General features: G+C 58.5%; 4 protein-coding genes across 5 annotated transcripts; 2 read left to right on the top strand and 2 right to left on the bottom strand.

The window, feature by feature from the left end:
• Positions 1-283: 283 nt before the first annotated feature.
• NOP16 (NOP16 nucleolar protein) lies at positions 284-3,333 on the bottom strand. Its single transcript, XM_084295564.1, has 5 exons — positions 3,195-3,333; positions 2,435-2,549; positions 1,891-1,960; positions 1,032-1,138; positions 284-757 (listed from the first exon to the last, which is right to left on the bottom strand). The coding sequence occupies exons 1-5, from the start codon at positions 3,299-3,301 to the stop codon at positions 614-616; spliced, it is 543 nt and encodes a 180-aa protein (XP_084151690.1). The 5' UTR covers positions 3,302-3,333; the 3' UTR covers positions 284-613.
• Positions 3,334-3,453: 120 nt separating this feature from the next.
• On the top strand, positions 3,454-4,644 carry HIGD2A (HIG1 hypoxia inducible domain family member 2A). The gene is made up of 2 exons (XM_084295297.1): positions 3,454-3,613; positions 4,418-4,644. Exons 1-2 carry the CDS (start codon positions 3,499-3,501, stop codon positions 4,582-4,584), a joined length of 282 nt encoding a protein of 93 aa, XP_084151423.1. The 5' UTR covers positions 3,454-3,498; the 3' UTR covers positions 4,585-4,644.
• Positions 4,645-5,978: 1,334 nt separating this feature from the next.
• On the bottom strand, positions 5,979-9,975 carry CLTB (clathrin light chain B). 2 transcript variants are annotated; one of them, XM_084295571.1, is made up of 6 exons: positions 9,667-9,975; positions 8,099-8,145; positions 7,261-7,378; positions 6,958-7,069; positions 6,571-6,624; positions 5,979-6,255 (listed from the first exon to the last, which is right to left on the bottom strand). In XM_084295571.1, exons 1-6 carry the CDS (start codon positions 9,848-9,850, stop codon positions 6,084-6,086), a joined length of 687 nt encoding a protein of 228 aa, XP_084151697.1. In that variant the 5' UTR covers positions 9,851-9,975; the 3' UTR covers positions 5,979-6,083. The 2 variants fall into 2 exon arrangements, with proteins under 2 accessions (XP_084151697.1, XP_084151698.1); XM_084295572.1 differs by lacking the exon at positions 6,571-6,624 and having other exon boundaries at positions 9,667-9,973.
• Positions 9,976-10,481: 506 nt separating this feature from the next.
• On the top strand, positions 10,482-24,130 carry FAF2 (Fas associated factor family member 2). The gene is made up of 11 exons (XM_084295011.1): positions 10,482-10,586; positions 16,197-16,265; positions 16,721-16,855; positions 17,584-17,660; positions 18,427-18,565; positions 19,880-19,965; positions 20,045-20,136; positions 21,568-21,745; positions 22,375-22,546; positions 22,742-22,885; positions 23,351-24,130. The coding sequence occupies exons 1-11, from the start codon at positions 10,524-10,526 to the stop codon at positions 23,531-23,533; spliced, it is 1,338 nt and encodes a 445-aa protein (XP_084151137.1). The 5' UTR covers positions 10,482-10,523; the 3' UTR covers positions 23,534-24,130.
• The last annotated feature ends 551 nt before the right edge of the window (positions 24,131-24,681 follow it).

Raw genomic sequence — 24,681 nt, 5'->3', positions numbered from 1 at the left:
CTGCTCCTTCCTCTTGCCAATAAAAGAGGTCAATCTCTCTGCTTTGCCCTCGTTCCTTGGCAGGGAAGGGGTCCCCAGCCCGGAGATTGCTCTGGGGGGAGCACAGAGCACACACATCCAGCCCTGCTGCTCACAGGGACAGGGCAGAGCCCCCAGCACTGCCCACCCCCAGCCCCGCAGAGCACGGCACATCTGGTGCCTGTCCTGCACGTCGGCACCACCAGCTCTCAAAGCAGGACTGTGCCCAGTGAGAGCAGCAATGAAAGCCCACAAGAGACATTCCTACCAGCATGGGAGAGTAATTTATTTAAAAAAGGCAAAAGCAACGCTGGCTCCCACTCAGAAAGGGAGCAGCGCAGCACATTCAATCCCAATGCCACGAGCCGCAGCCAGGAGCCGTCTGTGCCTGGTTATAATTGTCTAACGAAGGTTTTAATTGCCTAACGAAGGTTCTTCCTCCTCCACCAGAGGCTTTGCATAGCTCAGCCTGCCCCGGCCCCAGGAACAACAGCCTGGCAGCAGCCGTCACCTGCCCGGCCGTGCCCTCTCCGTTCATAAAACGGTGGCACCAGGCCTGTGCTGGCAGGCAGACCCGAGGGAAAATCAGGGGCAGTCACTGCACATCCATCTTCTCCTGCTTGAGCGATGCAACGAAAGCCTTGTACTCCTCGGGATAGAAGTTCTTGTACACGTTGATCTTTCTCTTGATCTGCTTGGGCGTGTCCTGGTAGTAGTTCTTCTCATCGCGAGCCATTTCCTGCGACAAGGGGAGGGCAGGTCAGGGAACAGCCCGGTGAGCAAACACCAAACCAGCACAGCAGCCGTGGCAGCCACGTCCTGAGGGCCCTCCCAGGAGGCTGCAACCGCTGCCAGACACGGATCTGGATGAGTTTCCAAGCACCGCATCCCCTCAGCCATCAGCTGCCCACACAACAGGACCCGAGCGGGGACGTTTGGTGACTCCTGCTCCACAGAAGAGCCAGGAGCGAGCTGCTGCAGGCGCCCCAGGCTCCAGGGCAGCCGATGCTCACCTTGTAGTTCTCCCCGTGGTTCTGAATCATGTAGCGCACGTAGTCGATGAGGTCCCGTGAGAGCGTGTTGGACTTCTTCTCGGGGAGGCTGGCCTCATATTCCATCTCTAGGCACAGGACAGACACCGTGATGCAGGCAGGCAGGGCAGCAACGCCAGCAGCGCCTCAAAGGGCAGCAGCCAGCCTGCTCCCATGATCAAACCCTGCCAGTCCTGCAGGAAGGAGGCAGCTCCTGCCGCACAGCTCCTGCCGCACAGCTCCTGCCGCACAGCTCTGTGCTTGCCCGGGCAGGAAAAGGAGTGTGAGAGCTCTCTGGGCATGCTGCGGGCACCCAGTCAGTGCTGCTGCTGCTCCCCAGCTCACATGGTGAGGAAGAAGCTGAGCTGTTGCTGCCCCTAAACCACCACTAAAGCACTCAGAGCAGGGCACTGCAGTTTTTTGTCCCATTGGTGTGAGACACCAGTGAGTTTAGCAGTGACAAGAGTCCTGCTGGGGCTGCAGGTACTACAAAAAAGCAGCACGGGAGGGAAAGGGAATCCATGAGGCTGAGGACACGCTGGGAAGGCCAAGCTGCTCCTCTGGCTCCCAGCTCTGCTCCAGCCTGGCTGACTGCTGCCGGGGGCACCCTGTGCACACTCACATCTTAAAACCTCTGCAGCGAGGACTGCGCAAGAATTAAAAACCTTCCCTGCCCCAGCACGGGACAGGCACTAAGGACAGTCCTGCAACACGATGCTGAGAGACAGAACAATTCATGGGGCCCCGGGAGAGCCCTAACCGCAGTGAGAGCAGCAAGGTTCAGCACAAAACCTGCTAAGGAAGGCAAGGCAGCCCCCAAGGGGACGGAAGCAGCACTGACCGTTCAGGACGTAGGGCTTTCGCACAATCTTCTTCCCTTCCGCCTGCCCACTGCTATCCACCTCCATTCCCTGTGTTGGATGAGAGAAAGCAACTCAAACACAGGCCATTTGGAAAACAGCTCACCCCACAAATTGCTCCCAGAAGTCTTAACAGCACCACGAACCACGGCATCTCCCCTGGCTTAACCAGAGCCTTTTCTTTGCACACTCGGCACACAGGCAAGCCCAGGTGGCACAGCACGGCTCCTCACCTGAGCAGAGAGAAGCGCCTGCAGCCAACGAGCCCCCTTTCACCTGCGTGACATTTCCCAAGGCCACCTGTACCCACCAACGCCAGCCAGGCTGGCATTTTGGTATTGGTATTTTGTTACGCAGCCAGCCTGCAGTGCTCCCAATCCCAGCGCTCCCTGCTCAGGCACGTCCCGGGAGGCTGAGTGCCAGTCCTCAGCCTCGTCCCCTGTCCCGTTACCCCCAGCAATGCCTTAGATATTGATGAGGACGGCCACCCCGGCAGCCCCCGCTCCCCGTCCCGCCCGCACTCACCAGCAGCCCCCTCTTGGCGATGGGCACGGCCTTGTTGGGGTCCCCGGCCAGGCCCATCTCGGCCAGGTTCTGTGCCACGGACTTGGTGGCGTCCCACGCATGGCGGATGTGCGAGCTGGGAGGGAACGGGCAGCGGCTCACCGCGGGTGTCCCCACGAGCAGTAACCCCAGGGGCCCACTGCCACCCCCTCCCACGGCCCTCGCTCCCCCAGCCTCAGGTCACCCCCCCACAGCCCACACCCCCCCCACACCCCCCCCACAGAGCCCATGCTCCCCCCCAGCCCCCTCCCCACACATCCCACGCCCCCCCAGGACCCCCAAGCCCCCCGAACCCCCCAAACCCCCAGCCCACACCCCCCACACCCCCTCAATCCCCCCCACAACCCCTCACCCCCCCCCACAACCCCCAAACCCCCCAACACCCTCTCACCCCCTCGTGCCCCCACCCCACGTCCCCTCAGCCCCCCAAGCGCCCCCTCAGCGTCCCCCCCCCACCCCTCCCACGTCCCCCCACACCCCCTCAGCTCCCCACCCCCGATCCCCTCAGCCCCCCACCCACCCCCCACACCCCCCTAGCCCCCCCCACGTCCCCCCCAACGCCCCCCAACCCTCCCAACCCCCACCCCACGGCCCCCCCACACCCCCCTCAGCCCCCCCACACCCCCCTACGACCCCTCACAACCCCCCCAGCCCCCCCCACACCCCCCATACCACCCCAAACTCGCCCCCCACGCCCTCCCCCCGGCCCCCCCTCGCCCACCACTCGATGCGTGGCGCTGCCCGGCGCCGGGCGCTGCGGTAGAGCCGCTTGCGGTTGACGCCATAGGCGAATTTCTGCCGCCGCTTCTTCCCCTTGGCCTTCGGCATGGCTGCCCACCCCACCCCACACACACACACCGCGCGGCGGGCCCGGCCGCGGGGCACCACGGGAAATGGAGTCCGGCCCGCGGGGCGCCGCCTTTCCGCTCCCCTACCCGTGGACTACAACTCCCAGAGTGCCCCGCGGCTACCGGCTACGGTAGGCGGGGAGGGCCAAGCTTGCTGCCGTCCCCGCGCCCGCAGCCATGGAGGCCGGGCCTCCCCCGCCGCTGGGGCCCAGCGGGCTGCCCGTGTTCCGCGAGGAGGGCTTCGGGGACAAGTTCCTGAGGAAGACCCGCGAGAACCCCCTGGTGCCCCTGGGTGAGGGGCTGCGGGCAAGGGGGGGGCCGCAGGGGGGCTGTGAGGGGGTTGGGGTAACGGGGGGGGGCTGCGGGGGGAGGCTGTGAGGGATTGGGGTGGGGGGAGGCTGAAAAGGGGCTGGGGAGGCTGCGGGGGGTTGGGGTTAGTGGGGAGATGTAGGGGGAGGCTGCAGGGATTTGGGGTCAGGGGAGGAGGTTGTGAGGGATTAGGGTTGGGGGAGGCTGGGGGAAGGCTGGGGGGATTTGGGGTTAGATTTGGGGGGGAGGCTGTGAGGGATTTGGGGTCAGGGGAGGCTGTGAGGGGAGGCTGCAGGGGTTTGGGGTCAGGAGAGGAGGCTGTGAGGGGGGAGGCTGCAGGGGGAGGCTGTGAGGGATTAGGGTTGGGGGGAGGCTGAAGGGGGAGGCTGTGAGAGTTCGGGGTTAGATTTGGGAGAGGAGGCTGTGGGGGGAGGCTGACGGGGGTTTGGGGTAATGGGGGGGCTGCAAGGGGAGGGCTGTGAGGGGCTGGGGTCGGGGGGAGGCTGTGAGGGGAGGCTGCAGGGGTTTGGGGTCAGCAGAGGAGGCTGTGAGGGGGGAGGCTGCGGTTGTGTTAGCTGAGGGGTTGGACGAGGTGCTCCTGGAGGTCTCTCCCCACTGCGGTCATGCTGTGAGGCTGCAGGGCTTGGGGTTGGAGCTGGGGGGAGGCTGCAGGGCTTGGGGTAACGGGGCGGGCGGGGACAGGGGAGGCTGCGGGGGCAGCCGGGCCCCATCCCACGCAGTCACCGCCTGTCCCCGCTGACTCTGTCCCTCCGCCCTCCTCCCGCAGGCTGCCTCTGCACCGTGGGCGTGCTGACCTACGGCCTCATCAGCTTCAAGCGAGGCCACACGCGCCGCTCGCAGCTGCTGATGCGGGCGCGGATCCTGGCCCAGGGCTTCACCTTCGCGGCCCTCCTGGGGGGCATGGTGGTGACGGCCATGAAGGCGAGGAAGTGAGAGCCTCCCGCGGGCCCTGGGGTGCTGGCAGTGCGGTTAATACACCCCTCGTTAACCTGATGTTGGGGCTGTGGTGTTTCTTTCTCGCCTTTATCCTCCTGGAGCACCAGTGGGGTGTCTCACCGAGGCTCTGCGGCCCCGCCAGGCATCCCGGTGCTGTCGCAGCCTGGTAAAATTTGTTCCCTTTGTCACTCGTCACGCGTCACCTGCTGGCAACCCGATGCCTTGGTGACCCAGCTGAGGGAAAGGGGTGAGCTCCACCGCAGCGCCGGGCGAGTCCACGCTGCTCCCCGCAGCTCCCCCTTTCCCCTCACTGCCTGCTCAAAGCCTTTCCCCGAAGAAATCCTGCTGCCTGGCTGATATTTCCAGCACACACGGTTTGGAGATGTTGGTTTATTGTAACAGGTGATTCGAACGGGCACATGATACCGAAGCTGAGGGGATGTAGAAGAGCTGTGGGCGCCGCTCCCCGAGGGCTGGAAGCCCCCGCCCAGCACTGGGGACGCAGCAGCCGGGGTCGCAGGGGGCTCCTGATCCCCGGGAGGCAGCCAGAGGCGATTCAGCTGCTCTGCAGGGAGAGGGGGGGAGCAGGGCTCTGCAGCGAGGCTCTGCTGGCTGATTGATGTGCTGTGCTGCCTGCTCCCACTCCCAGCACGAGCAGAGCTGCCCTCGCAGCTGGGGGGCACCACCAGTCCCGCCAGCAAGGGGAGAAAGCGGCCTTATGGGGTGGGAATGGGACCAGCACCCTGCCCTGCTGCCTCTGGGGCGCAAACCCAGCGGCAACTGGGCCGGGGAGAAGCCCAAGAGCGGCTGCCCGGGTTAAGGGAGCTGGAGGCTCGCCCTGCCCCGCGGCAGCCACACTTCCTACCTGCTTCCCTGCAGCCACACGGCCTCCAGCTGCCCTCCTCCGGGCAGGGGGAGGAGCAGAGCAGAGCCCAGGCCCCCAAAACCTGGCACCCCAACAGTCGGGGGCGTTGGGAGAGGGGCGGGGAGCACCCTGCGCTCCTGTCCCGTGCCCCCTTCCCAGCACCTGGCACCACAGGGCACAAGACACCACAACTGCTGATTTTTGGGGTGCCCACACTCACATTCCTCAGTTCCCACCAGCTCTGTGGCATCACCTGGGCTCCCCACGGGGTCTTGTGGGGTGGAGCAGGGTCTAGGCTGTGCCCCCAGCCCTGCCCTACACCCCGCAGGAGGGCAGAGGGGAGCCAGGATCCCTCTGGGACCCCCGAGGCAGGCAGGTTTGTTCCACGCACAGCCCCAAATGAGGTGGGGAGCACCCAGGGGGTGTCAGGCCCCGGGCACGGCTCGGGCTGGGGGATCCCCTTGCTAACAGCTTCCCGGGGAAATGCCACAGTAATAAATATGTGTAGAAAGAGACCGACGCACCCTGAAGCAAAAAGGAAAACCACGGGGAGAGTTACAACCACCGACTGCAGAGGGCAGGGACCCAGGGACCCCCCCCTCAAGGCCCGGCCGGGCCCTGCCGGGCGGCACTAGCGGGACAGGGGCGTCTGTTTGAGGGAGATGAGCACCGAGCGCATCCGCGAGACGTCCTTGCTCTGCTTGCTGCTCTTGGGGTTGAAGTCGCAGAGCTGGGCCACCTTCTCCCACTCGGAGCCCGGGCTTTCCTCCTTGGACTCCTTCAGGAACGCTTCCTCCGAGGCCCTGCGGAGATGTTGAGGGCTGTCAGCGACACAGCCCCTGCCCAGGAGACCCTCTCCTCCCTCAGAGAACCCAGCCCGGCCCCGGTTTCCTGAGCTCAGCACCCTCCACCCTCGGGGCTGTCCCCAGAAGGCCCCAAACCCCACAGCCAGCCCCACAGGGGCAATCCCAAGAGCTCCTCTTTCCTCCTGCGCCTCCAGCCCTCGGAGATGCTCTAGGACCTTGCCAGAGCCTGACACCCCCCCCAAAACCCCTTTCCCTTGACTGGGGGCTGCGGAACCAAAAGGCAGGAGCCCGGACCCTGCAGGAGGCACCTACACATAGCCGATGACATCGGCGTCCGGCTGCTGGTAAAAGGCTTTGTCAGCGATCCTACCCCGAGGCGCAGACAGAGAGAGAGCGCGGAGCAGACAGGCAGGCAGAGGGTTAGAAAGAGAGAAACAGAAAGGGGGTTAGCGGCCTCCCACGGCACCAGGAAATCCTGAAAATCCCCCAGAGCTGTGCTGAGCCCCAGCCCCACGCGTGGACAGGAGGCCCTGGGATCCTGCTGCGGCTCTGCAGGGCCACCAGAGCTGCTCGGTGTCCTCGGGGCTCTCCCCGGGCCTGGCGAGGTGCTGGTTCTGCAGGGCTGAGCCCCAGCGTGCTGACAGAGCCCCCCCGGCCCCTCAGGAGGGCAGTTCTGGCTGCCTCAGCCTCTCGGCCTACCTGTTGTTTGCCCGGTTCTTCTCCATCTGCTCGTTCTGCCGCAGGTTCCACTCCTCCAGGTCCTTCTTGGCCTTCTCGCGCCACTCCTGCTCCGTCACCTTCGAGGCAGCATCTAGGGCAGGGGTGCGACAGCTCCCGTCAGGCAGGCAGCCCCCCGCCCCGTCCCCTTTTCCCCCTAAAACACCCACAGAAAGGCATCACCGCCTCCGAGGAGGGCTGGTTTTTGGGACAAGGCACCCCTGGGGTGCAGCAGGGAAGGGAACTCCAGCTCCCAGTGCCCCCAGCACGGGGCTCGGCTCTCACCCAGCTCCTCCAGGCGCTTCTTCTGCTCCTCCCTCCACTTGCGGATGCTCTCGGGCTCCTGGGTCAGCCGGTCAGCCTTGGCTATGGCCGCGTAGGCGTCCGTGGGGCCGTTGGACTCCTGCAGGATGCCAGCAGCCCACCCTCAGCAGCAGCTCCCCCCCCGGGCAGCACGGGGCCGGGCTCCTCGCTGCCGGTGTTCAGCCCCGGGGCAGCTCAGGGCACAGCACCGTGCTCTGCCCCTCTCCTAAAGCCTCCCGCTGGCCAGGACACCCAGCCTGACGCGGCTCAGCCACGGGATTAGGGCTCTCCTCCCAGATCCCCGATCTCATTAAGGCTGTCCCGTCGCTGATATGATTAGGATTAGGCAGGGGAGATGCCCGTGCCGCGCTGCTGGGCACCAAATGGGGTGAAGGAAGGGTTTGTAGGGTGCTGGCATGGCTTCTGCAGCCTGCACGGCCTGCCCTGGGGCTCCCCGGGGAGCTGAGACCCAGGCAGGGGGTGCCCCGACCCACTCCTGGCCACGGGGAAGGGGGTTTGGTGGGAGATGAGATGCTGCGGGGCTCAGCAGCCAGGCCACAGCTATGCTCCTGGTTCGGCCAGTCTCAAAGCCTTAACTCCAAACCTCAGGGGCTGTGGCAGTGGAACCAGCCCTTCTCCTTCAAGCAGGGGTGAGAACAGAGCACCAGGAACCCACCACAGGACAGACACGGGCTGCCAGGAGCTGTTCTGGGGCCAGCGAGCACAAGCAGTCCCGGGGGCCGGGCAGCAGAGAGCTGTGCCCCTGCTCACATCACCCCCATGAGCACCACGGGGCCAGGGCAAGGGGCTGGGGACTCACCTGGAAAACATCACCGTTGACAGTGGCTCCCCCGTTCTGGAAACCAGCTAGAATTAAAAAAAAAAGGAAGAGAAAGATGAGCAGAGCTCTGGCAGCTGCAGGCGATCCCAGAAGGGCTGGTGCTCAGGAAGCAGTGACAGGTCAGCTCCTGGGGGACAGGGCCGTGCCGTTTCCAGCCCCGCACACCCATCCCCACAGCCCCACAGGTGGGGGGCACCAGCTGAACATCCCACACTGGTCTTACGTTAGGGCTTAGCAAGGTGGCAGGGTCCAGAGCCTGCCTGGGGCAGGCAGGGGAAGAAGGCAGCGTGCTGCACTGCCACGCTGCTGTCAGAGCCCTGAGCCCTACAAATCCCCCCCCGAGCTGCTGCTGTAGGGAATATGTGGGAGGGCGCTGGGCCAGCAGCTCTGGGCTCCTGTCCTTGGAGGGATCCAGCCAGCACCTCCCTCCCAAGGCAAGCCATTCCGGGCATCTTGTGTGTTTATGGTGTTTTCACTGCCTGTTTTTTTTTTTTTTTTAAATCTTATCTGAAGGTTAGGGCAACTGTCCCAGGAGCAGGGTGGGAGGCAGCGCTCTGCCTGCACGCAGACAACCTGACCGCCCCCAGGTCTGTCAAAAGCAGCAGCTGCCACACACACAGACAGACAGACACACAGACAGACAGGCACACAGCACGCTCCAGCAGCAGGGAGGAGGGCAGGGACGCACATCTGGGTCCTCAGGAGCCCATCCAGGGGGAGCGAGCTGCAGGGTTAGGGCTGGGGACGAGGTGCTGCAGACACCCACAGCTCAGGTGCAGCCCCGTGAGCTGCACACCGACCCCACAAGGCGAGCCCCAGGGCGCTCAGCTCCCTGCTGCTGGGCAAGGAGGCTTTAAAAGAAGCCCCCTCCAGGCCCTGAGCTCTCCCTGGCAATGACCAGGCTTAAGCACAGGCCCTGGGCTGCCTGCAGGCGCTAGGAGATGCGGCGTGGCTCCGGAGCAGCTCAAGCCGGCACCGTCCCCGTGGTGCTCACCCCGCAGCTCCAGCTACACCCAGCCCGTGTCTGCCTGCATGTAGCAGCACCTCTCTGGGCCAGCCGTGGCTCTGCAGGTCCCCGTGGGCGGAAAGGAGAAACCACCGCAACACGGGCAGCAATGGGAACCCCACGGGGCTGCCTGCGTTAGGGGCAGGAGGATCGTGGCAGCGATGTCCTCATGGGGATGGGAGACCCGGAGGCTCCTGCTACCTACCGAAGGCCCTTCCTTTAGGGCTGGGGGCCATGTGGAGGCACGAGGTGAGGTTTAGCACCTTTATCTATTGTCTGACCATTGTCTAACTCACTCAGCGCCCCGTGCCCGGCTCAGGGCTCACCCCACACCGCGGGGCTCAGGGGAAGGAGCCCCCAGCCTGGCACCCAAGCACAGCCCCTACAGACACCCCCCAGGCCTCCAGCCTGGCACACGGGGCCCCCCCTCACCCCTGTGGGGGCCACAAAACCCCCCGTGGACCCCCAAAACTCCCCCTGGGGTTCCCCAAAACCCCCCCGGATCCCCCCTCCCCCCCTCCCGGAGCCCGGCGGCTCTCACCGGGCTCCTGCGGGGCCGCCTGCCCGGTGCCGGCGGAGGCCCCCTCCCCGTCGGCGGGCCCGAAGGCCTCGTCGTTCTCGATGCCCGCGATCTCGCTCTCCTGCTGCGCCAGGAAAGCGGCGGCCGGGTCCTCCTCGGCGCCGCCAGCCTCGGACGAGGAGAAAAAACCGAAGTCGTCGGCCATGGCCGGCTCCTCTCCTCCTCTCCTCCTTCCCTCCCTCGCCGCCACAGCCCCAGCTGCCTTCGGCTCGGCCCCGCCGGGCCCGGGCGGAGCTGTCACTGCGGCGGCGGGCGGGGCGGCCGCGCTGACATCAGCGCCGGGACCTCCCCCCCGCCGTCCTTCCCTCCCCGCCGCCGCCGGGAGCCGCTGCGGAGCCGCCTCGGCCTCCCCGCGGGCTCGAGGGGCCGGCGGCCGGCGGCTCGGGGCGGTTCCGTGCCTCCTTCAGGCGTGAGGCGGCGCCGGGAGGGAAGCCCTGGGGCTGAGGGCGGCTGGCGGCCGCCATCTTGGGTGTGGCCCCCGCCGCCGCCGCCATCTTGGGGGCCGCCCGCAGCCCGCCCCGCCCTGCGGGAGCAGCCGGCCGTCTCCGGAAAGGGCCGAGCGGCTTTCGGAACTCTTCGGGAGCCAATCAGGAAGGGCCGAGCCGGCGAAGGCGGTGGATGAGCTTCGGGTTTTTCCGGAGAGCTCCGAGAGCGCTTCGGCTATTTCCGGCGAGCGCTCGTGTATTTCCGGCGGTCGGCGAAGGAGCGATTCGGCTGCCGAGCCGCGGAGGGAGGAGGGGGGGGGAGAGAGAGGCAGGCAGCGCCGCCGACGTCATTTCCGGCGGGTGACGGAGCGACGGGTCAGAGGCGGCAGCAAAATGGCGGCGCCTGAGGAGCGGGAGCTGACGGCGGAGCAGACCGAGAAGCTGCTGCAGTTCCAGGTGCGCCGAGCCGGGCACACCGCGGCCGTGCCGACACCACCGGGCCCTATCGGACCCCAACCGGGCCGGGGGCGGCAGGCGGGCCCTGCCCGCAGCGGGTGCGGGGGCGCCGGGCCTGGCCCGAGCCGGGGCCGCTCGGTGCTGGCGGCCGTGAGGCGGCCCCCGGGGCCTGGCGGGGCTGCCCCGGGCGCTGCGGGCCCCTCGGGGCCTGCTGAGGGGCCGGCGCTGGGCTCGGTGCCCGTTATCCGGGGAGGCTGCTCCGTAACCCCCTGCCGGCTCCGCGGCCCGCCCCGGCCATTTTGGGGAGGGAGGCTGGGGCCGGCCCGTGCTGCTGCCCGCCGGTGGCTGCGGGCCCTGCCCGGGGTGTGCGGGGTTCTCCGGGGCTCCCCAGGGGCCTGCGGCTTCCCAGGAATTGGTGCTGCCCCGCTGGGTGCGGTGCTGCCGGCTGGGGGAGGCCCCCGGGGCTGGAAGGCTCCGATCTCTGCACAATGTGGGCTGCCTTGCCTGGTCTTTGGCTTGCCGGGGTCTCGGGGCTGTGCAGTGCTTGAATGGGTAAAAGGAAACTAACCCCACACGTGTGTACTGGGGAGGGGACTGCCCCGGAGTTGGAGCACTCAGGTGTGCTCAGTGGAGAAGTAATTCAGCTGTTGCTGGCCAGTTAAAATTATCTGCAGGTGAGTTGGCTTTGTCTCTGAATTGTGAGGTGTGGCGTTACCAGTTGTGGTGTTACCCAGGCTGCAGTTTTCTTCCCTAAATGCACCATCTTTCCCGAGCGCTCTGCCTGGCTTTTGTTGGTTCATATTGATCTTAAAGGATGTGTTTTGGATATTTTTTTTGGTGCCATGTGCCTCTAGTTTGTAGCGTTTAAAGGGTCTTCAGGGGCATCCAGCCCTGCCTCCCGTGGCAGAGCGAGGTGCAGCTGCTCCTCGTTGCTTTGTCTTGGAGCCAGGGGATGGAGCAGCCCCTGAAGTCATCAGCGGCGGTGTTTCTCTGTAGCCTCGGTGTTGGGAGATCCCGTCAGCTCTTAAAGAGATCCCCTCTAAACCTTTACTGCAAATTAAGCTCCTTGGGTGATCTTAATTCTCAGACAGATGAGGTGCAGCAGCTTTAACGATTGCTTTCCCAGCATCGCTGCTTCCCTGGTGAGTGGATGATGTTTAAGCCGTTGCCTTGTCCCGTGTATGTGCACAAACTGCCCTGCAGCTCTCGCTGCAAGCTGTCACAGCCCTTATTAACCCCCAGGATCCGGACAGATCGGGCCAGCTGCACTCCTCAGTTTCCCTGTTGCTATTTTCAAAGCCCTGTGGGCAGCTGTGAACCTAAAGAATCCCGCGTGTTTCCTCCTGCTACCTGCTACTGCGCCGGCTGGGGGCTCGGGGGGAGGGAGCCTGTTGTAGCCCAGCTCCTGGTGGGCCCTGCCTTGAAGGGGAGAGCACTTGTGGGCAGGAGATGGCTGCTGCCCAGAGCCTGGAGTGCGAGATGTTGTCCAGAAGGCTTTAACACCAGTTATTCCCTCTCCTAGTGTGTAGAGGCCCAGCTTTCCCCAGGGCTGACCTCACCGGCGCTGCCTTTGTTACCTTCACACCTGGCTGAGAGGGGCTCAGCTGCGCAGTCTGCTCCCTTCTTTGAAATGAGGGAGGGTAAATCCACCCACCTGGAGTCACACAGGCTTTTTTTTTTTTCTTTCCTTTAGCTGGGTTCCATTAAATAGCAGCTGCTGTTTGGAGAAGATGGCTCTGCCTTGCCAAAACCATTGGTGCATTGGTGCTGCTGCACTTTCTCTTTGTGAAGCGTGATCGTAGCAAGTAACTTGCCCGATATTCTGGGGTGAGGAGCATCGTAGCGCCACGGAAGGCACAGCAGTGCTGTGTGAATAAAGCAGGAGGGGGATTAGGGGAGAAGGGAGTGGGGCAGCAGGTGAGGAAGGTCCCCGGTGTCGCATCTAAATGGAGAGCATGGAGAAAGCCGCGGGCTGTCAGTCACCCAGCGAGCAGCTGCTGTGCTCGGGGGTGCCTCTGTCCCTCAGTGAGGCTGCTTGGGCTGCAAAATGCTGCTCCCAGCATGAGGCAGCAAGCGCCTGCTGGCTGCTGTCAGCCTGGCTGTGGTGCCTCCAGCCTGGGGATGCTCGCCTGATGCTCCCTGATAGCCCTCCTCCAAATACCGGTGCTGGGGACGCTGTGAGTGGCAGCTGGCTTCCTGCAGATAGGGCTGGGGTAGCCTGGTTGTTTGCCACCCGCTGTGATCGGTTAGAGCTTAAAAAATCCCAGTGTAGGGAGAGAATGGGGGGAAACGGGGAATAAAAGCACCAATGCGCTCTGGGAGGCTTTAAGCCTCCCCTTTGCTGCTGAAGCCTCGGCTAATGTAAGCGAATAGAAGTACCTCAATCTTCATCTGTCAGGGCTCGATGCTCTTTGCATCTAGGGAGGGGAGCTCGATGTGAGCAGCATGAGCGGGCTGTGTGATGCAGCCCTGCTGGGGGTGGGGACAGCGCAGCGGCTCCTGCGGGCTGCCCTTATCGACCCGTGCCCATTAGCTTGGGCCCGTGGGCTAGGGCACTTGGAACGTGCTAATCTAGAGTAGTGGGCTTGTTGGTGAGGGAAAAGTTAGCGATTGTGATGGGATTCAAATTTAAATGGGGAAAACAAAGCGCTCAGGGCTGGAAACATTTCGTTCAGGGAGGAGGGCGGGAAACAAGGCGCTCCCCAGACCTGTCCCACTCTGCTGTGCATCAGAGCCCTCGTAAATGCACGTACTGTGACAGGCAGAGAGGAACTCTCTTTGAAAAAGGGGCGTTTTCCTGCTCTGAGTCGGATGTTCTTTACCCCTGGAAGCAGCTCTCTGCAATCTGGCAGCGGGAGGGCTGCTCAGAGCAGCGCAGTCGCAGCCCGGTGGAGCTGTGCCCCGTGCTGTTTCACCATCGGAGCGGCTCTGAGGGAGCGGTTTCGTAAGCGCAGCGCCCAACCTTTGTCCACTTGGGGTACTCCGCTCGCTGAGGGGTGGAATTGTGTCTCACTGCTACAGGGGGAAGAAGATCTGAGCCTTCTGAGCAGCGTCTCAAAGGTGAGAGGTGCTGAAGCTGCTGGGTGTAGTGATTTGTGTGTATTGGAGCAGCCTTCTGCTTCGTGGGGTGCTTGAGAAGGCAACGCTGAACTTGTGGTGCGTGATGGTTTGTCTTCTAGGTGGTGGTGGTGACTGTTGGGCTTGGACCTGCACTTCTCTGAAGGCTTCTGTTTGAGAGCACTAGTTCCATAGGATGAATTTCAGTTTTATGTCCAGGGATCTCTGTGTTACCGTGCCTAAGATGTCAGCTCTCTGAGGGGGCTAATGAGAGGCTAGCAGCGAGTCTGTTGGTTAGGGCCCAGTGCAGATACCTTAGCGACACTGAATACATGCTCATCTCTGTGCCTGAATAGCAGAATGGCCCCAAGGTCTGCCAAATGCCCGCTGCCTTTACCCGGGGGTTCTTATTTTTGCCCTGCCGTGCTTCTTTGTGCAGTGTCATCGATCAGGAGTGGTGGGAGCTGCACAGATTCGGTGCTCGTGGAACGCTTCTTGTGAGCTGTGGTTACTGGGTGCTGCTTTCTGACCTGAAGCTGCTGCTGTGCTTTGTGTGACTTAAAAAGGAGGGGCTGTTCCTTTGGGAAATCCTGCTAATGGTGCCCGGCGGGGCTCCTGGCACTTGGAGGCAGGTGTGAAGGAGTTCCTGAATCGCTGAGGTTTTGTGAACGCAGCAGAATTGGTGGGGTGTTAAGGAACAGTGGGCAGAGACTCCACACACTGCCTCCATGGTCGAGTCCGAGAGAAGACACCTGGGATTTACTCAAGGGGTCCCTTTAAAAGGCCTGGTAAGTGTCTTCTGTAGGAGCTTTAAGGTTAAAAGCCAAAGTGAAGCGTGTTTTTAAAGATTTAAACCAAAATCCTGAATAATGAAACTGACTTATAAACAGAAGTGCTCTGGCAGCAACAGCCAGGTGCACGGAGCTTCATTCTGAATGAAACTCGTGTGCAGTGCCCCCTGCCAGGCCTTGCAGGACAGGATGAGTGTTCCCATCAGTACCTGGCACTAGGCACTGACCCGCAGTGCTTCTCGGTGCCTGCATGTACGGTGTTATCTCGGGAACACTTCGATCAGCCTGGTTCCATACAGCACTGTGACTCGCCCAGGAGATGGGGAGCAGGTAGGGATGTGGGCAGGCTTGGTGAGGAAGTAGCCGAGAAGTGCTCAGAAGCTCAGGCCCTGAGCAGGGCACTTGTACCCGGGGTGACTTGGGTGGAAGCTGCACGTGGAGTAGGGGAGAGGGAGGAATCTGTGCGCCGTCCTCCCCAGGGAGATCCCAGTGCAGTGTGTTTAATGGTTGGCTTGTCAGAGGCTCAGAATGAAGCAAGGAATTGGGAGAATGCCGAGCAGAAGTGGGAATGCTAACAATGAGTTGGAGCACAAGGTGTAATGGAAACTGCACGCGAGGCTTTGTGAAGCTCCTGCTTTGTGTTCAGTTGTCACACGCTGCATCCCGCAGGGAGCAGCACTCCCTGCTCCTCGTCGGGTTCCTGCAAGGCTCACATCTGAAGTCCTGCACAGAACTGTGCGTGGAGCTGGCACAGCTCTCATGTGGCTCAGCTCACACAGCCCTCGCTGTCACAGCACCTGGCAGCCCCGCTCCCTGTCCTGGTGTTCCTGTGCCCTTGGTCATGTGCACAGCTGGCCAGGGATGTGGTCGTGGGCTAAGGGTGGCAAGACAAATGTACCAGGTGAGAACATGGAGCCTTAGGGACCTGCGGAGTTCTCATCAAGAATGCCCTTGCTGGAGAAATTGTCATATTTAAATCATATTTAAACAGTGTTATATTGTGAGCACTTCCTGAATTTCTTACGCTGCTTGTGAGGGTTAAATGAGCCCTGTCACTGCTGCTTTTGTCTTGTATCCGGGTTAAATAATTGTTTCTGAAAGTGTAATTTTTTTCCAATTGAGTAAATGGGAAGGCAAGAAAATTTTACTCTTTTTAACTTCAAAATAAGAGCAGTTTCCTTCAAATCTGCCTTCTCAAACACCAACTTGAGAGCCCGGTAGCCTTGAGGTCTATGGGCATGTTTGGGTTATCTTTTCTGTTTGAGGTTCTGTTTGTGTTGGGCAGGACTCATGTTCTGTGGGGTATTGTGTGCCTCTGGAACGTGCTGCCTTATTAGTGCCTGGCTCGTTTTGGTTTTAGTTTCTGTTTGTGTTTGCAGCCAGTGAAGTAATGTGCTTTGTTCTTAAGGGGATGTTCTGAAGTGACGTTTGAGGGCACGTCCTGGCATATCCTTCCAGAGCTGAACTCGGGGTGGTTCTGTGTTAGCTTCCTGAGCAGGCTGAGTGCAGCTGGAGCTCGGGGTGTGCTGCTGACAGTGGGCTGGTGGGAAGAGTGCGAAGGCGTGCTTGAGGCCACCTGCGTGTCCCCAGGTTTGGGCTGGCTCAGGTTGCTCTCTTCTGAAGTGGTGGCTCTTCTTTCTAAGAGCTCTGCTTTTTCCTGTGTTGCAGTCTCTGTGTTCTTGCCTAGCACAGAATTGTAAAATAAATAAATAAAAATCCCGTGCTCCCCTGGCACTCATTTGCTTTTATTCTCCTTCCGTAGGACCTGACCGGCATAGAGTCCATGGACCAATGTCGTCACACGCTGGAGCAGCACAACTGGAACATAGAGGTACTGCTTCAAACCCCTGGTGGTGCTTCCCCAGTGCCTGGGCTAAACTGAGTGGTGTGGGCAGGGTTCCTCCCAGTTAGACCTCATCTGTTAACCCCCGAATTTGCACCGGTAACTTCTTATGAGAGTATCTTGATACTGCTAGAGAGCTGGCTTGGAAATACGCAGCAGAGTTCTTACAGCTGCAAACAATCACTTGCCTGGCACTGCACCTTCCTGCAGTGCGATGTGCAGGCTGCCGTGGACGTTTTCCATGCAGAAATGAGCACTGGTGTTTCCAGTTCCTAATGAGCTTTGTAATGCTTATGGGGTGCTCAGAGTCTGGGGATAAGTAATGCCTATTGTTAGGTACCAAAAAACTTTAAAAAATAAATAAAATAATAATAATAATAAAGACTAACAAAACTGCTATCCTCAAATGTCTGAAATGTTCTTTGCTCCTTCTTGTGTTAAAGGCAGCTGTGCAGGACCGACTGAACGAGCAGGAGGGTGTCCCAAGTGTCTTTAATCCACCCCCATCTCGGCCGTTGCAGGTCAATACAGCCGACCACAGGATCTACAGCTATGTTGTCTCAAGGCCACAGCCAAGGGCAAGTTATCTTTCGGTGGATTTTGCCTTGCTGCTTTGTTGTTCAGAGTTACCAGTGTGCATGCAGGGAAAGGCGTTGTTTTCTTTGTGTGCTGTTATCTCCTTTCTAAAAAGCTTTTTTTTTTTTGTCATCTAAAAATAAAGCACAGAGCTGTTCCTTCAGCCTCCAGTATTACTGCGGATATTTTCTCCGTGGTGTAATTTGCAGTATGAGACTTTCTCTGTTTCACAGAACATCTTCCTGTGACCTCGTAAAGCTTCTGATTGGTTCAGTGGGAATGGAGGCAGAATGGTGGCAGTGATGGTCTTTCATTCTTTTTAGATCCCCACCCTCCAAAAAAAAAAAAAAGTATTAGCTTGAATACTCCAGTGCTGAATTCCTTATGCAAATTTGTTTGTGGAATATGAGCATGTGCCCTTCTGAGACTTGGTGTTATTAATCCTACAGTTAAAAAAAAAAAAAATAGGCAGAGAGAAAAAACAATTGCTTTCAGAACTCATCACTGCTGCCAGTCTCCAGAAGTGCCGCGTTGAATTCCAAATGACCCCTGTCAGTCACTTAATTCGATTTGGCTTCTCCAAAGATGTGAAATGTTGCTGAGTTTTTTTTGTGATGGGTAGGGCCTCTGCTACTTCACTGAATGCATGTGTTAATGCTGGTGGACAAACTGCTTTAGCAGGCCTGTTCCTGCGCTGGAGACTGTTCTGATTCTTTGTTTGTAATTGCAGGGCCTGCTAGGATGGGGTTACTACTTCATGATGCTTCCATTCCGATTTACCTACTACACATTACTTGATATATTTAGGTAAGTATTTTGTGCTGACTCATGTATTGATTGCATCAAGGCACACAGTAGCTTAGATCTGGCTGTACCTCTGTCACTTGAGTCTCTTTGAGTCTAATGACAGATTTCTCTTCCCATTTGTTTGCTCAACTGGCTTTATCTGTAGCTTTGTAAAGTTCCTACAATGCTTGGCAAGAAATAAATCTTACTGCAGAGAAAACAAGTGCTCTGTGGCTTTGTAAGTGAAATATTTAATTGGAATTTGAACTTCACGTGGCTTTACAATTTGAGCGCCATGCGAAGGGGGGGACACAAGGCAGTGTCACACTGCATCCTGTTGGGCTGGGCTCCAAGTTAACCTGTCCCAATCCCTGGACGTTACTTGGCAGAGCTTAAACTGTCGATGCAGCTGCCTTTTTCCCTCTGGTGTCTGTAGCTGCTCCTGCCTTTGCTGCCCCAAAGGGCCAGTTCATCTTGTCTCCTTGTAGAATTGATGGAAAAGGGAATGCTGAAAGGTAGCGACTGTCAAGTAGTCCTGCCATCTGCGTTGGTTTGGCTTCTTCCTCTGCCATATTATTTCTTCCCTGAAAGTCTTTTGACAGGGGCTTTTCTGTTGCAGTATCGGTTTGGAGCAGGTGGCAATTTGGGATGTAATTACAAACGTTCAAGGGTCTCGTCTGTGACGTTTTTCCTTCTTATGAATGCCAGTGACTGTCTGTGGAAAAGAAAATCCTGTTCTTCAGCAAGTCAGGGAGCTGAATTGCAGTTTCCTTTCCTTCCTTCCTAGGTTTGCTCTGCGTTTTATACGCCCCGATCCTCGTAGTCGGGTCACTGACCCGGTGGGTGACATTATTTCCTTTATCCATATGTTTGAGGAAAAATACGGGAGGATACACCCTGTCTTCTACCAGGGAACCTACAGCCAGGTCAGTGTCACGCCATGGTGCCGAGGTACTGGGGAGATGAAGCGTGGGGATGGTGCTGGCTGGTATCAGGGCCTACGTGGCAAAACCGCTCTTCATCACAGCCCGGTGTTTTTTGTCTCCGAACTCTGTAGCAGGGTATTGGAGAGCTAGTGAGCGAGTGTATTAGAAAACCAGTGTCTGCCAGGCTTGATGACACGCCAAGTCTGCAAAGTTGGAAAGCAAAGCTGCTCTGACTGTTCCTCGACCGTCTGTGTGGCTCTGTAGCCAGCAGCTATTCTTTGTAATCCCGCCTTTGTTTTTGTAAACTGACGTGGTGAGCCAAAGTCTGTCCTTCTGTTCCCCAAATCGGGATGGACTGCCTGGGCTCGTGTATCATAACGCAACTCCCGAACGTGGTGCGAGACCTCAAAATTGAAAGAGGGAGCCACGGAAGAAGGAACGTGAGGTGAGAACTGCACGTGCCAGCTCTGGGCTGCCGGTGCTCTCTGTTGAGACCTCTCCCTGGGCAGCACCTCTGCTGCAGCCTCTCTGAAACTGGCCGGGAGGAGAGCCTCCTGCCGAGTGTCCCGGCAGGCAGCTGGACCAGCTCTGCTTCCCGAGTGCCAGAGGAGGATGTGGAGCCTGTATCTGCTCCACACTGCATGGTGATGGAGCGTGCTGCCCCACAGCTCTTCCAAGCCCCTCTGTCTTGCCTAGAATCCAGACTTAGCCTAACCCTTCCGTGGTTATTTACTAAAGCTCAGTGCCAGTAAAACAGGGAGCCCATTCTGCACTTGCTGTGTGGTCTTGTTAAATGCTCTGGGGTGGGTGGAATCCGGAGACTGTAGGATACAAAAAGTTTGGTTGTTTTTGTTTTGTTGGGGCCTGCAGCATTACTGAGCTGGCCTTTTTTTAGTAGCACTTCCATTTGATGTGGTCTGAAGGTTGCAGCCTGCACAGGCTGCAGTGGAAAGCTCAGCCTTACCTGCTGCGAGTCCGAGGGATGAAGGCAAGGAGGCTTTGCTGCCAGCTGAGCCTGGTGGGGAGGTCTGGGGGGGTCAGCTCATGTGGAGGGGTACCTGGCTCTGCTCTGAGCTCAGTGCTCTCCACAGCCACAGCCTGAAAGGAGTTGGGCAGAACATGATCCTCTTAAACAAGGCTTGGATCGCAAGGTCCTGTAGGCTCATACTTCATTTGCTGCTTCCTTAAAACCAGTTTGTAGCAGAGTAACGGCCCAGCTGAATGTTGCTGAGCTGTTTCACGCAGGTCTTGTGGGTGCTGCCTTCCCTCTGACTAGAGCCCCTGTAACTGTGCCTCCTCTGCTCTTATGCCAAGGCACTGAACGATGCCAAGCGGGAGCTGCGCTTCCTGTTGGTGTACCTGCATGGAGATGACCACCAAGACACAGACGAATTCTGCCGGTAGGTAGGAGAGCTTTCAAATCACGGTCCTCGGGCTGTGCGTGCAGGTTCACTGATGTGATCTCTTCTCCTCCCCTAGCAATACGCTGTGCGTACCTGAGGTGATCACCCTCATAAACACTAGAATGCTCTTCTGGGCGTGCTCAACCAACAAACCGGAGGGATACCGAGGTGAGTGTGTCCCTCCTGGGCTTTACCTTACACCCTTCAGGTTCTGGAACAAGCCAAATGCTCTCTGACAAATTCATGTTTCAAATGTTCTGGTGGTTTCTGTGCAAACAGATGAGGTGGTCACAAGACTGCGTGGGGAAATCATGCTGGTTTGTGTGTGATGTCTCAGAGGGCCTGCTTGGAGCTGGGGAATACCTTCTGCTCCTAACCTCAACTGTTCCACATGTTTCTGGGCAGTCCTGGTTGCTCCTTCTTTGCTGTGGGCATTCAGGCTGCTTTCAGTGGCTTGTTAATGGGAGCTGGTGGGTGTGTGCTGAGGATTAAACAGAGTGCAGAAACAAGGATCTAACTAGCAGGGCTCTTAAAGCTGCTTCACATTCTGCCTGGGGCCAGGAGTGACTTGCGAGGTGCATTCTTTCCCTTTGTGAGACAATCATCTTTACTCCACGCCCAGTCTCTGTCTCCTCAAAAGTCCCCAGTGAGGTCTTCTTAAGTACTCTCTTTCCAGGGCTGCTGATACCTGGCACAGCAGCGTGCCTGGTAGGGATTTGCTCCAAATGGAGCCTTTTCCTAAAGTTCTGTTCATGCCTCCTGTGTTTTTTCTGACCTCTCCTGGTTCGTGACAAGAAACTGGGAGTTCTGCTCTTAAATTTGGATCGTTCCTTTCTTCATAGTTCTGCTACCAACACCTTGAGAGAATGGCTTGCTAAGCCAGCATGCTTCTACCTAATGCTGTTTCGCTGCTGTAATACTTACAGTTATGGCAGAGATACAGCCTAGAAAAAAGGGGTGGGAGGGATCAGGGCCTCATTTAGTCCATGGGGTGCTCAGGTTCAGTTCAGAAGGCTCTGTCAGTAATGATGGTTCTATGTTGTGCGACGTGCTGGGCATGCTTTGAGGGGGTGGTGGTCAGCTGTAGGCAGGGTTTGCATGCCATTAGTTGGAGATGAAAACCGTGCACTTAAAAGCCCCTGACCTGCTCCATTCCCTGCCTCAAGAGAGAGTCTGCCTCTGGCAGAAATGAGCATTTCAGAAGAAAATTGGATCAGGACGGACCCTTTCCCCATGATAGTACCTTCCAGAGTCTGGCCATCCTTAATAGTAGCAGGTGTTTAACCTGTGTTTCTGCAGTTTAAAGCCAGGGCTTCTTGTCCCATTCTGAATGGACATTTGAAGCAATTTATTTCCTTCTGCTCGCATTCAAGAACCTTTTTAGGTACTTGAAAGCTTTTTATCCACTCTGTGTCTATGCTCCAGGTCACCTCTCCTTGCTCTAACTTAGGTTTCATTTGACAATATAGAGGCCTTTTCTGCTGTGGATGAGATGGTGGCTGTGGAGGCTGCTTTTCTAGGCCCTTGGTGATGAAAGTATCCGTGCTGTAACCCTTGTTGATCCTTCTGGAAGGGATGATGGTTGTGCCTCTCTTCCAGTCTCCCAGGCTCTGCGGGAGAACACGTACCCCTTCCTGGCTGTGATCATGCTGAAAGATCGCAGGATGACGGTCGTTGGGCGGCTAGAGGGCCTCATCCAGGCTGATGACCTCATTAATCAACTGATATTCATCATGGATGCCAACCAGACCTACCTGGTGTCTGAACGCCTGGAGAGGTACGGCAGGCTCTGAGCTGACTGCTGGAGCAAACCTTACACCTGCAGTGTGCTGGGGCTGCAGAAGAGCTGGTGTCTGCAGCCAGCTGCTGGTCCATGGTGCTCCCAGGCCAGCTCCCAGCCTGATGGCATTTGCTGCATGGCTGCTGGTGCCTTGCTAAGAGGAGCTCCTGCCCCTGATCCCTCTGTAGGGATCTGCAGGCCGTGTCCAAGGTAGCACAGCACCTTCTGGTCTGCCCCTTCTCTGTGGGGGATGTTGTAACGTGTTTTGATGCTCCTGGTTTTTAAAATATACAAGGAGCTATCTGATGGAGATAAAGCCATGAAGAGTGTCAGGTGTGGTGCTGAAACCCCAGGCACTGCTTACGGGGTGTCTGTCCTCTCCGTCAGGCTGCAGTGGGTGAGAAGTCTTTTTGTTCAGTTCTCTGCCACCCAACCTAGGGAAACAGTTTGTGTGGTAGGGGCTCTAGAGACTCAGCTCACCTTCTGTGAGCGTGTGGTAGTCTGTGCTCTAAATGAGGCATTACCTGCTGCGTGTGCTGTACCTGCACCCTCAGGTGTGCCCTCAGCCTGTCCTGCTTTTACTGAGGGGCCTCCCAGCCCTGACCACTCCCTGCTCACATTTATAGGGAAGAGAGAAACCAAACCCAAGTCCTGAGGCAGCAGCAGGACGAGGCGTATCTGGCATCCTTACGTGCAGACCAGGAAAAGGAGCGCAAGAAGAAGGAGGAACGGGAGAGGAAGAAGAAGAAGGAGGAGGAAGTACAGCAGCAAAAGCTAGCAGAGGAGAGACGGCGGCAGGTGAGAGCAAGCTGAGCGCTGGAGAGGCTGCTGTGCTCTCCTGGATGCTCGCGGTGTGTAGGAGCGGTGCCTGTAGTAGGGTTTTCCTGTCGGACTGGAGTTGCTTGTCCTGCTTGGGGCTTGCACGGCCTCCAACCGTGCTGCGAGGGCAGCCCGGTGCACACCCATTGCTCCTGCTCCCTCTTTACGTTGCAGACGCTGCAGGAGGAGAAGGAGCGGAAGTCCGAATGCCTTCCTCCTGAGCCACATCCCGATGACCCAGAGAGCGTTAAGATCATTTTCAAGCTGCCTAACGATTCCAGGGTGGAGCGGCGATTCCACTTCACACAGTCATTGACGGTGAGCTTGGGGCAGAGCTGACGGGCTTCCCAGAGTGGAAGAGGTTGGGAAACTCTACAGGTGGCTCACCAGAGCTTTGGTTGCATTGGCCTTTGCCACTTGATGACCTTTACCTAGAGCCTTAGCAGGCAGAATCCTTCCTGGGTGAGGAAGGGTGTCCTTGGACCTGGTCTCTCCACTTTGGAAGAGGAGGATCACAAGAAAAATAGATGCTCTTCTCCTGAAAAGCTGAGGTTATTGTCACCCCCTGTTAAATAGGGGTATAGGAAGAGCCAGAAGCAGTACTCCCCAGGTGTTCTGTGACAAGTCCAGCGTTGTGCACACTAATAAAATGCCTGTATTGCCCACAAGGCAGTGATGGTGCAAATCTGCTGCTTTAACCCCTCCCCTGTGCAATACCACGGGTGCAGCCTGGCTGTGTCATCGCTCCCCGGGCTGGCAGCTATTCCTCTGCTTCTTCCCCAGGTGATCCACGACTTCCTGTTCTCCCTGAAAGAAAGCCCGGAGAAGTTCCAGATCGAAGCCAACTTCCCTCGCCGCGTCCTGCCCTGCCTCCCGACAGAGGAGTGGCCCAACCCACCCACGCTGCAGGAGGCCGGACTCAGCCACACGGAAGTCCTCTTTGTGCAGGACCTCACGGACGATTGACACTTTTCCAGAAGCCACAGATTGGAAGAGAAATTCATATTATTATTATAATACGATATTTTTTTTAAAAAAGACTGCGTACAAACAAGGGATCAGAGACCACATCGCCTGTGCCAGCTGTGCCGTGGGCGCGCGCTGGCAAGAGGAAGTGTGTGCACGTCCTCACACACCCCTGTACACAGCCATCCCCTACACTCGGAGGGCAGAGAGGGAGGGGAGCGGGTGTCGCCCCTCCGCCCTCCCTGGGGAAGAACAGGAATGGCAGCTCTCGGTAATTATTGCTTTTATTGACAAGAATAATAATAAAACCCCGACAACCTGACATCTCGTGAAGATTTGATCCTCTGCTGCTCCTGACAGCCAGAAGACCAGGCACCTGAACGTGCTGGGAGTGGGGTGGGGGAAAGGGCTGGACAGAACCTCTTCAGCTTCCCTCTGTGTATAAATACCTTTCTTTTAATATTTCTCTTGCTTTGTAATGACCAAAGGAGAAGGGGGTTGACTCTAGTATTAACTTTTTGATAAAGAGCTGGTTCGATTCTTACCCGTGTGGGATCTTGCCCAGGGTTCTTAGCCTGCATAGTGTAATAAACTCTGCCTCTAGCATGTCTGCGCCCCTGCTTCCTGCTCGTGCCACACACAGCGTGCTGCCCAGCTGGAACTGAGCACTGGGGAGGGGGTTCCAGCTGCTGGGGGTCTCTGGCTGCTGCTGGTGGGGGATTTGCTCAACTTCTGGCCTGCTCCGAGGCCAGCTCTTTGTTATTTTGTGACAGCTGAGCTGCTGGAGTAATACACAGTGTACAGCAGGGCTGGGATTGCTCAGGGACGACCCTCCTGGAGCGAGGTAGATGGGGTGAAAGGACACCCAGGATGTGGTGTGGAGGGTGGGTGTAAGTTCCTGATCCCTGAGTTTTCTGTCAGGGGAGCTGGGAAGGGGGAACTGGCAGGAGCCTCTGCCTTCCCTACCTCCCAATCACCTTTGGGGGCAGGTGGCTGTGTTGTTTTTTTTTTGCTTAAGTACAGCACCCACATCTGTGTAAACACCTGCATGAAACACTGAGGGGAGAAGAGGCCCCTTCACCCTGTCCTGCTCGTGTTTCTGAAGGGTTGGACCTGATAATCCTTGTGGGTCCCTTCCAATGTGGGAT

The sequence above is a fragment of the Netta rufina genome (genome assembly GCF_964035555.1).
Source record: "Netta rufina genome assembly, chromosome: 14".
Lineage (NCBI taxonomy): Eukaryota > Metazoa > Chordata > Aves > Anseriformes > Anatidae > Netta > Netta rufina.
Note: the sequence above shows the minus strand (reverse complement) of the source record. Positions and strands in the feature narration are given on the sequence as shown.